At 35.7% G+C, this 12,374-nt stretch overlaps 1 protein-coding gene across 10 annotated transcripts in view; it reads left to right on the top strand.

Moving 5' to 3' along the window:
- The window catches only part of GAB1 (GRB2 associated binding protein 1), a 132,372-nt gene extending 127,496 nt beyond the window's left edge, over nt 1-4,876 (top strand). For 7 of the 10 annotated variants that reach the window (XM_017534480.2, XM_037740494.1, XM_017534488.2 and 4 more), the window contains one exon: nt 612-4,876. In XM_017534480.2, the coding sequence (XP_017389969.1) occupies nt 612-770 (159 nt within the window). In that variant the 3' untranslated portion in view covers nt 771-4,876. The remainder of the gene's footprint in view (nt 1-611) is intronic. The other 3 variants (XM_017534464.2, XM_017534476.2, XM_017534456.2) reach the window with 1 other exon arrangement.
- Nucleotides 4,877-12,374: the final 7,498 nt, after the last annotated feature.

Genomic DNA, 12,374 nt, shown 5'->3' on the forward strand with positions numbered 1-12,374 from the left:
AAAAAAAAAAAAAAAAACAGGCATCTGCTGTCCCTATTGTATATGAATTTCATCTGCAATGGAAGCATTAGTTTGAATTCTTTTTTTATTGAGATGGAGTCATGTTATAAATTTAATAAGGCAATTAGTATATAGTTAGGAGAGAGACATTTTTAAGTTTAGGTAGTTGATTTTATTTTTCGTGTGTGACCCAGAAAAATTTTAAGAGTATTCATGGCGAGGCATGGTGGCTCATGCCTGTAATCCCAACACTTTGGGAGGCCAATGTGGGCAGATCACCTGAGGTCAGGAGTTTGACACCAGCCTGACCAACATGGTGAAACCCTGTCTCTACTAAAAATACAAAATTAGCCAGGTGTGGTGACGCATGCCTGTAATCCCTGCTATTTGGGAGGCTGAGACAGGAGAATTGCTTCAACCCAGGAGACAGAGGTTGCAGTGAGCTGAGATTGCACCACTGCACTCCAGCCTGGGCAACAAGAGCAAAACTCGTTCTCAAAAAGAAAAAAAAGAGTATTCACAATGCATGTGTGTCTGTGTTTTAAGACTGAGTTTTACTCAGAAACACTCCTTTATATGTTGGACTTTTTTTTTTTTTCTTTGTGTTTTAGCAAAAGACCAGTGGCTCAGGCAGCAGTGTAGCAGATGAGAGGGTGGATTATGTCGTTGTTGACCAACAGAAGACCTTGGCTCTCAAGAGTACCCGGGAAGCCTGGACAGATGGGAGACAGTCCACAGAATCAGAAACGCCAACGAAGAGTGTGAAATGAACATACTGCCTTGCCATTTCTGAACAAAAGAGAACAGAATTTAAAGATAAATCCCTTTTGAAGAATGACTTGACACTTCTACTCTAGGTAGATTCTCAAATGAGTAGAGTTGAAGTCAAAGGACCTTTCTGACATAATCAAGCAATTTAGACTTAAGTGGTGCTTTGTGGTATCTGAACAATTCATAACATGTAAATAATGTGGGAAAATAGTATTGTTTAGCTCCCAGAGAAACATTTGTTCCATAGTTAACACACTCATAGTATTACTATATTCATGCACTTTTTCATCTAAAACATTGTTTGGGGTATTCCCAATGTATCTTAACATAATTCCATTGAGAATCCTTGTTTGTTGTCACACTACTTTATATAACAATACTAAGTTAACTAAGCTACTTTTAGATTTGGAAATTGCTGTTTAAACTGCAGTCTAGCAACATTAAAATGAGAGGTAGATTCACAAGTTAGCCTTCAACCTGAAGCTTCAGGTGATAACCATTAGCTTATACTTGGACTCATCATTTGTTGCCTTCCAAAATGCTGAGGATAATGTATGTACTGGTGTCAGGACCTAGTTCTCTGGTTATTGTACATTTAGTTTTTAATGGTGGAACTTTGTTATATTTTGTGAATTACAGCGTTGTTGATTCATTGAGTGAAGATTCTGCTGGGTAGGATCTTGCACCTTTGAAAGACTTAATAATTACACTATCAAGTAAGCCTGCAAATCATTGATGGCATGCAGTGATGATGTGCTCTTACACTTGTTAACATGTATTAAGTGTTATTTGCAAAAGGTAGATTATATAACTAATCAGGTACGTACCAGGCAGTGATATGCTAATACACTGATCAGGTTTAGACAATGAGCTTTGGTTGTGTTCTTGTTAGTCCTAATATTGGTTTTCAGTTTGGAATTAATAAAGCAGTTGACATTCACTGTTAGTTATAGCAACATACTGTGATTTTTAATTAGACAGTAATTTAGATTTGTTACTCTATGAAATTCTATCTTTTGACACCATAGTGCCCTTTCTATGATTTTTTTACTTAATATTCTTCTTGGCCTTATATTTAAATCCCTATGCAATTAATATCTTATATCTGCATTTAAAAAAAAAAAATAGATGTTATATAAGTGATTCTCATATGTAGCACCTGTTGCTTTTCCACTAAAAGAATTAAGGATTTTGTACTGTGATTTATATTCACTGACCCAATTCAAGAAATATTGGAGCCTTGCTATAATGTGAAATTTTATAGTCATGGACTCCTTCCAACTAGATTTCTGAAACCACCAGAGGGATGGTATAATTCTGTCTCACCTACGACATGGTCCTGTGACATAGATATTAAGACCACAAGTTATAGTGAGGCTACCGTTATATTCTTCTGTCTTGGCTTTGCAACGTAATTTAGAAAACAGGTATAGTTGTTTGTCTTTTCACCAAGTTACATACAATCTCATGTACTGATTTGAAACTTGTAACAATATTTGGAGGGGGCATAGAGAAAGGAGAGTCCACATGTGAGGCATGACTCCCTCCATTCAGACCTTTAACTGTTGCCTAAATACATAGATGTGCCCTGATTTCTCACCCATTGGCCATAGTACTGTGCCTAATCAATATAATAGGTTTATTTTCCCAATCCACAAACTAAAAATGTTCATAGCAAGATGAATTGTAGACCAGTAACATTTGATGCCTTTAAACGTTTGCTTCTTTTTAAACAAAAACTAAAACCCAGAAGTGAATTTTTAGGTAAATTTTTAAATAAAAAAGATTGATTGAGTTTGGTGTGCAAGCTGTTTTATAATGAAACCACAAAATAAAATCTAAAATCACTAAAATGTGCCTAAACTATCAAAACACACAATACAGCTAATGTGTAAAGATACTGAATTCTGTTACTTGGAGGATGAATATAGTTAAGATTTTAAACACAGTAATAAATACATGATTAATTCAAAAATAAAAAATCTTTCTTTACAGCTGTCTATCAGAAGGGTCTAAAGCGCTTATGAATGTTTTTAGTTTAATTTATCATTAACTTTTTACAAATTACCATATTTGAAGATTTGCAGCACTCTCATTTTCAGAAAATTTCCCATTATTCTGAATAAAAACAGAGAGGTATTAGAAAGGCAGTTTTCTTTAGAAAACTAAATCACATTGAACATTGTATTAGAGAATTAAAAGTTTTTTATAGAGCAGTGTTTTCCAACATTTTTAGCACTGGAATCTTTTTTAAATGAAATTTTATGTGTAATCCCAATATATATAGCCTGAAAAGTCCATCTTATCAATATAAATGTATTTTGAGTTCACATTTATGTTTATTCATTTTGGCTCCTTACTAAGCATAATAAGATTCTGAATTATTCCTGAATAACACAAATGTAGAGTTATACATGGTTGATGTAAAACAGCACCCAATTTATAGCTATGCCTTTATTTGTATATTACCAAGAAAATTTTGATTCATACATATGTCAGCAAAAATAATGGGTTTTAAACATACATCTCAGGAAATTCTTTAGTTAGAGATAGCTAAATTTATTCAAGGTCTATACAAAGATAAATTATCCTGGTAGTGAAAATTAATACATAAGCAGTCTCCAGTGTGGTAAAGTAGGGTATGTGACATATTAGAATCAGCATTTTTATTAAGTTGTAAAATATACACATATAAAAACTAAATTTGAATCAAACCATTTTACTCACCTCCAAGAAGCTAGACTTTGGCCAGGAGTGGGCTAAAAACCACTGGTTAACCATGTGACAGTTATGATGTTATAGTTGGAAGTCTTTTTCTTCCACTTTAGAGTTCTTTACCTTAATTCATTATTTTGAAAAATTGTAAGATTTTATGAAGGTTTGAATACCAAAGCACAGTTCTGCTTTCAAAACTTAAAATTCAAACTCAAAAAAGCTGTTTTACCCATGGAAGGTATCATTTAGTAAGCTGTACAGATTTTTTACATCTACACTTCAGTTTATACATCTTTATCATTATCAATACCATATAAGTTACTGTGAGCATTTTAGAGAATTCCATAAAGGTACTATGAGTGTGTCTGTTTGTGTGTGTGTATATATAGCATTATATTTAATCATAGACTAATTTGATACAGAAATATCACTATACTTGTACATTAAGGTCATAATTTCTGCTGGACTCTTTTATATTTAATTAATAGGGATTACAGTCTTCCTTCATAAATGCATTTAAACCGGAAATTGAACACCAGTGTTTTTCTTTTTCTACTTATGGGAAGTTGTCTACTTCCCCCTTTAGAGAAAACAGTATTTTTGTATTTTGTTAAAATATTAACTACTTTATGCCTACTACACACTATGCTGTAGATACTGATTATAATTCTTCCGTGTTCACAAACACACCTAGTGCCTCTTTTTTGGCTCGTTAAAAGTGTTGGTGTTAGTACTTTGACTACAGACCCTTTGGCCTTTTAATAATGCTGAGGTGAGCTGATCCTTCCTGTTTCTGTCTTCAGGTCATTCTGATAGGTCTTGTCCTCCACTGTCAGGTAAGCAATCAGGTCCATGACAGGGATTAGACATATGAACAAATCAAGTGGATACACACAGTGAGAAAGATACACATTCTATGATAACAACTACTGTAAACACCTGATGTTACATACATATATATGTATAATTTTAAAAACTGAACTAGGAGATGAAAAGCCATGGTATAAATAAATATTGTAGACATCATGGACTTGATTTGATAGAAATCAACTGTCAGGTTATTGAGATGGTTGTTTTCAATCTGTCTAAATAATTTATGCATTACTACAGTTAAAAATGATTTGGTTTGTCTTCTATAGACTTAATTTTCTTTCTGTTCAGTATAATACCTGTTAACAGAATTTCAGCAAACTGACTGGTCAAGGTATTAACATAGTTTCTACTTCCTTTACCTAAAAAGGTGGTTTTATGTAAGTTCTTGATTGCTGATGATCATCCCAAATTTTGACAACAAAATCATATGTATAAATTTCTCTCCTCTTGCTCATAATCTTTGTAAAGGTCCCACTGTAGATCTTTTCTCCTACCAAATAAAACTTTTCAAACAATTTGGTTTCCAGGCCTTAAACAGACAATTTGGACACTAAGATTGTGAACTAATAACGACATAGAAATTTATATTTCCAACCCTTCCTTAGAGTCTTAATCTGCATCAAAAACCTAATTCTGCCATTAACTGTGCTTCCCAGTCGCACTTCTATATGTCACTCATTTTCTGCAACAAAGATCTCACTAAGTCATGTTGAAATACAAGTCACAATCCTCTCTAACTAAAGAGGAAAAGCTTCCTGGAGAAACTCTGTTGCCACATACACGTTCCCTGTTACTCCTCCAGCCAGCCAGTGCTACCAGCATTTTATTGAGTAAAAGTCAAAATAAATGTGAGCCCACATGCAACCTTTATCTTCAGAAACTAGGTTTTATACGTAAAATGTGGCTTGGGAAATGATTCTGTTTATTAATTTGCTGAGCTTTTTCATTTCTATGTGAGTTTCAAACATCTCCAGTACTTTTAAAATCCTAACAATTACTGTAAGTCGGCACTTTGGTTCACTTAGCCCATCCAGTCCACTTGCAACTCTGTCACTAAATCATATTTGGGAAGTTTGGGTACTGTGAGGTTATCTTCTTTGAGATTATTTTCTTATATGTCTGGCACCTTGTAAACCATGAGACTCCTGGGTATTTGCATGTAACTTCTTTGAGGAAGTTACCACCATCTCTGATATAGACACACTTTTTGAGTTGCAGTTTTTGTTAGAATTTTATGGAGAATAACTTGTCAATTCTGTGAATGTTATTGAGTATTTAAAAAGCTGAGTCTGTAATGGGAGGCATTTTATTAACTTGTGATTGGGTAACATGTCCTCTTAGATTCCCTGATTTAAAATTATACAAAATAACTATTTTTGATGAAATAAAGGAACGCCTAGAGAAAATTAAGTTTCTAATATGTTTCTACACTTCATTAGAAAAGATTTTATTACTATTACTTATGGCTATTGTTGGTGATTAACTCTTAACATGTCTCCTCTGATTTTGTGTTCCATGTGGTGCTTGGAACATTTGGAGTGCTCTGAGGGTGGGGAGTGCAGGGACATACAGTGGTATAGAAAATTTAAAAATTAAAATCAAATAATACCCCAAAAAGCCCACTTTATCAGATATGATATTCTGATGGTTAATTTTATATGTCAATGTGGTGAAGCTATGGCGCCCATGTGTTTGGTGAAACACTAGATGTTGCTGTGAATATATTTTGTAGATGTGATTGTAGATTTACAATCAGTTGATTTTAAGTAAAGCAGATTCTCATCCATAATGTAGTTGAACCTTATTCAATCAGCTGACGGCCTTAGAGCAAAAGCTGAGGTTTTCAAAAGAAGAAGGAATTCAGCCTCAAGATCATAACAAATTAATCCTAAGTTTCCAACCTTGTAAATTTTGAACTGAAGACTGCATCATCACCTCTTATCTGCTGGCCTACCCTACCAACTTCAGACTTGCCAGTTCTTACAATCCTGGAGCCCTTCTTAAAACACTCTCTGTCTCTCTCTCTCTCTCTCTTTCTCCCCCGTCTCTGTCTCCCCCGTGTGTGTGTGTGTGTGTGTGTGTGTGTACACATAAATATATATCTTCAAACACACACATATATATGTGTATCTTACTGGTTCTGTTTTTCTGGAGAACCATGACTGATATACATATTGAGTCATTAATCTGAGTGCCTCTCACACCGAGCAATAATTTTGAAGTTTAATTTGCAATGTATTGGCAGTCTGCTCCAAAAGTTTACCATTTACAGACAGTGAACCATGTTTCCACTTCTGCTGGCCATAACTTTTTGTCTTCTAGGAACCATTAAATCGACATCTCCAATGATGGAAAACAGTATTCTAAGAACACAGATGACTGGATTCTTGTTGCATAGGGTACAGGATACTATTAAGGACAGAATTTCATTTATAACACTGGGCCGTAGTCTTCACCTCTTCACCCTTGTCACATGCTATGACCTTACACGTTTATTTAGCTTTTCCTGCTTTAAATTTCCATTTTGTATGTAAAACATATTACCCTACATACCCCAAAGCTACTTTTTAATCAGCCTTGTTAATGCGTTTGAAAGTTGCTTATTCCAATCCTTAGACAAAACAGTAATTTTGGAAGTCAGACTAAGAAGATACTGTTGTCCCAGATTTTGATTCTACTTGATGGTCGCTTACTAATAATTTAGCCATTTCACTAAGGTAGCTGCTACACGTTGAATTATTCAAGGCACTATGGGAAACATGAAAGAAATCTACCTCATCTTTATCTTTACAAATTAATATGTGTGAAATAATACAGGACAGTAAGTGATTATTTCTGAGGTACCAATTGTGAGCTACCAACAAAGAGACAAAGTTCTACAGTCAAGAAAACCTTCATAAAGATGGAGACTGAGCTGGACATTGGAAGAACATTAGCTTGACTAGACAAAGTTCTACAGTCAAGAAAACCTTCCTAAAGATGGAGACTGAGCTGGACATTGGAAGAACATTAGCTTGACTAGACAAAGTTATACAGTTATACAGTCAAGAAAACCTTCCTAAAGATGGAGACTGAGCTGGACATTGGAAGAACATTAGCTTGACTAGACAAAGTTCTACAGTCAAGAAAACCTTCATAAAGATGGAGACTGAGCTGGACATTGCAAGAACATTAGCTTGCTGTTGGTTTTTTTCATGAGAAGAGGTAAGGAAAATGACAAAAGCAGGATATAGAGAACTATGTATTGGGTGGAAGGTTATGAAATATTGTATTAGTTATCCAATGCTGTGTAACCAGAATGTAGTGACTTTTTCTATCTCATAGTTTCCATGATCAAAAATTCAGGAATGTCTTGGCCAAAGAGCTCTGGCCCAGTGTTTCTACAGAAATTATAGTCAAATCAGCTGAAATGAGTTATTGAGGGCTGAAGAATCTACCTCAAGTGGTTTACTCACATGGCTGGCAAGTTGGTGCTGCCTGTTGCTGGGAGCCTCTCTTCCTCTTCAGGTGACTGCTTCACAGAGCTGCTTGAGTATCCTTGTGGCATGGGGGCTGGCTTTCCCCAAATCTAGTGATCCCAGAGACCAAACAAATGACCTAGACTTAGAGGTCACACACTGTCATCTCAGCTGTGCGCTAATGGGTTGTATAGTCCACTCCTTAATTCACTGTGGAAGGAGACTTGCAAGGGTATGAATACCAGGAAGTAAGGATCAATGGGAGCCATCTGAGAGGCTAGCTGTCACAAAGGCAGAGTAAAGAGTCGAGAAGATGGGACCAAAGATGGGAGACCTTGGGAACTCAAGTATGTTGGGAATTAAGGACTTGAAAATGTCAGAACAATAACCCAAAGCATGGAAAGAATAGGCCACAAGAAGTCAGGAGACAGTTCTAAGCCTAGGTCTGTGAGTTTCACTGTGTGTTCTTATAAAGATATTGAACAGTTACTGTTCAATATAGTATATATTCTTATGTAGTCCTCATACTATGAATTTATCACAGGTCAGGTGGCTAGAAGTCAAGCATCAAGGCTGTGTTGGTTTAATTTCTTCTGAGGTCTCTTGACTTGTAGATAGCTGTCTTCTCACTGTGTCCTCAGATGGTGTTTTTTTCTGTGTTGGCACCCCTGGTCCTGCTCTCTCATTATAAAGAAATCAGATTAGATTAGGTAAAATGCATAATTTTACCTTAATTACCTCTTTAATGATCCTAACTCCAAAAAGTTGACACATTCTCAGCTTGTGGCTATGTTTATATCTCATCTACCTGGCTATTTTAATCTTTTTGCAGCAGGAAAAGATGGCGCACTCAAAGGAGTAATTGAAGAGACTTGAATGAAAGGACTATTGTATGGGTAGGGTTGGGGGAACCAACAGGAGTGGTTAAAAACCCTGTGCAATCTGCATGTGGTAGTGCATGCCTGTAGTTCCAGCTACTCAGGAGGCTGAGGCAGGAGGATTGTGTGAGTCCAGGAGTTCAAAGCTGCAATGAACTATGATCACACCACTGCACTCCAGCCTCGACAAAGCAAAATGACTCCATTTCTTAAACAATAAAAATAAAATCCTGAGCAACAATAAGTGACTAGCAACAGTGAGAAGCCATTACCACTTCTAGAATTAAGGAGGCAAGTGGAAGGAACTGTTACTGACACCCAGCAAGAGCTGTAGCTGGTGGAGACAGGCTGCCAACAGACACTTTATTTTTTTCATTATTATTTTTTTTTACATGGGGTTTCACCATGATAGCCAGGCTAGTCTTGAACTCCTGAGCTCAGGTGATCCACCCACCTTGGCCTCCCAAAGTGCTAGGATTACAGGTGTGAGCCACCGTGCCCGGCCTCAGACACTTTAATCTTAGGTAAAGGGACACACACACTATCAAATGCTGACCAGCAGTGAAGAAACCAGGGTATCTCTCCCACAACTTGCCATTGGCTAAAACCAACCAGCAGCCAGAGAGCCTGGGAATCCAGAATATGTAATACAGAGAAGTCAGTCTCCCAGGGCACATGGGAAGTCAGAGAAGGGTGGAGGATACATCATGTACAGCAAACAGAGAAAACCCTTAACAATATCCATATCTGTCATCATGTCAGACCAATAATTCAATTAATGTTTTATTGATCATCCTCAAGGAAAGAAAATATCTGTAGATTGGCTTGCTTCACAGCTGATTCAACTTCTCTCTGGAATACTCTCCTGTACTTAAGAAGCTGTAAGGATAAAAACTACCTTTCCCAGACTTCCTTGCAACTCAGGTGCTGCTTGTAATTGACTTTTCACTAGTAATACTTGCTTAAACTCAGAAACTGAGTTCAATAGAGACTGAAGTCTGTGAGGCATCAATATTAAACCTAGCAGTTTGCATTTAGGATATGAACCAATGAATTCATACTAAGGAATTCCGGCAGTGGTGTATGCTTGGAGCCAATACTTGCCGTGGTAGATTACTGTACCCTGAAGGTATTATGGTTTCAACCGTTGGGGCAGTGGTTTCCTGAACCCAGATTCCTGATTGTTCCCATGTCTGGCAGTTTTGTAGCATTGTTCAGAGAATCATTCCTAAAGAGACTTCACACCTACCAGTGAGTGTAAACTTAATTCTCTGTATTAAATTATCTGTTTTTTAAAATTACTAGTGTGGCTTGATTCTGTTGTTCTGACACAGGGGCCAAGCTTGTTTCATTCAGAATTTTTTTTCTACTTTCATATTGTAAAACTGTAATTAAGACAATTTGGGATAGTAAGAAGAAAAATGCCCACAAACCATGTTAATTCCCTACCATTGCCTAAATGTGCAGTTAGACTCTACTTTTTGCATTAACTATTATTATAAATGTTTTCCTAGGTGTTAAGCATCTGAATTGTTATTTTTAAAGACTGCATAATATTCCTTCAAATATTTTGAAATACTCAGTGGTAATATACAATATTGATACAGATGTATGTGATACACTATCATTTACACCACTAGGAGCGTAAGTTGGTACAACTTTTTATTTTTTATTTTATTTATTTATTTTTGAAATGAAGTTTCACTCTTGTTGCCCAGGCTGGAGTGCAGTAGTGTGATCTCAGCTTACTGCAACTGCCACCTCCCGGGTTCAAGCCACTCTCCTGGCTCAGCCTCCCAAGTAGCTGAGATTACAGGCATGCACCACCACGCCTGGCTAATTTTGCATTTTTAGTAGAGATGGGGTTTCACCTTGTTGGCCAGGCTGGTCTCAAACTCCTGACCTCAGGTGATCACCCACCTCAGCCTCCAAAGTACTGGGATTACAGGAGTGAGCCACCACACCCGGCTACGGCTTTTTCAAAGAGCAATTTATACATATGATTTTAAAGTCTTGAAACTGTAGTTAACCTTTAACATAGCAATTACATTTCAAGAAATTAGCATCAAAGAATTAATCACAAAAATATTGTCTCCAATGAGTTAGGGGCTTATCCAACAATGGAGAGACAATTAAGTTGTACACACACATGTATATAGCAATTTATAATATAGAATAATAATTTTTGATAGCATGTCCTTCCACAGGGGAGACTTCAGAAAGGAAAGGTAGATCAAGTATTTAAGAGATCCAGTCCCACTTCATTCTTGCTTTAATTACAGTACCTCCACATTTTTGTGTGTACATTGGAAGATAAGTATGAGATTTTATTTGAAAAATAGGTTCTACTAGAAAAAAAAAATGTTATGCTTATTTTTTGTGTGTCTTTTGTTTTTTTCCTTTTTGTAGAGAACAGGGTCTCGCTATATTGCCCAGGCATATCTTGAACTCCTGGGCTCAAGCTGTCCTCCTGCCTCTGCCTCCCTAAGGGCTGGGATTACAGGCATGAGCCACAGCGCCCACAAAAAGAAAATGTTAACTCTTGCAATAAAAGAATATTTGATATCATGAATGGTTTTTCAAGACTATTTGTGTAAAAATTAAGACTATATAACCTGAGTATAATCTTGTTTTTGTATAAAACTAACAGGATTAAAACAGCAGGATAACACTACAGATACTGCAGATATTAAAATGATAACAAGAAAAATTACGGACAACCTTAGGCCAATATATGTGAAAACTATATAAAATAAACAAATCACTAGAAAAGAAAACTTATTAAACTGAAAAAATTTGAATAGTTCTATGTAGCTAAAATGAATTTTATAATTAAAAACCTTTTTCCAAAGAAAAATATAAGCTTAGGTAACATCTCAATGGGGTCTACCAAACACGTAAGAAACAAATAATTTACCACATTTAAGAAATTTTAAAAATCCTGATAAGAAAGGAAGATTCTTATCAATAAAATAAAAGGGAATTAATCACATGATCATCTCAACTGATGCAGAAAATCGCTAATAAGCTTCAACATCTATTCATGATTTAAAGAATAACTCTTAGCAACATGAAATAAAAGGGAAATTTATTAAGAAAAAATAATATTCAAACATTTATCACAAACCACACTTAATGGTGAAATATTAACACGTTTCTCTTTGAGAGGTGGAATAAGACAAATATGTCCATTATCACCACTTCTATTCAGTGTTGTAGTGAAGGACCTATACAGTGAAAATTGTAAGAATTGAACAAAATAAATAAAACTGCTGTTATCCACAGATAATATGATTGTGCATGTAAAAAGCTGGAACAGATCTACAGAAAAAGGTTGTTAAAAATAAGGTTAACATACAAAAATCAATTTTTGTATTTAACAATTTGAATGTGAAATTTTGATAGCATCAAAAAAATGAATGCTTAGAAATACATTTAAAATAAGATGGGCAAAACTGCTGCTATAAAATATTAGGAATAAAGTCAAAATAAAGGAATAAAAAAGAACATATGATATGCATGGGCGGGTAATTCAAAGCTGTGAAGATATGAGTTTTCCCCAAAATTGATCTTTATTTTTTTTATTTTTTTTAATTTTTTTTTTGGGACGGAGTTTCGCTCTTGTTACCCAGGCTGGAGTGCAATGGCGCGATCTCGGCTCACCGCAACCTCCGCCTCC

This window comes from Cebus imitator, unplaced genomic scaffold, assembly GCF_001604975.1.
Source record: "Cebus imitator isolate Cc_AM_T3 unplaced genomic scaffold, Cebus_imitator-1.0 Scaffold4, whole genome shotgun sequence".
NCBI lineage: Eukaryota > Metazoa > Chordata > Mammalia > Primates > Cebidae > Cebus > Cebus imitator.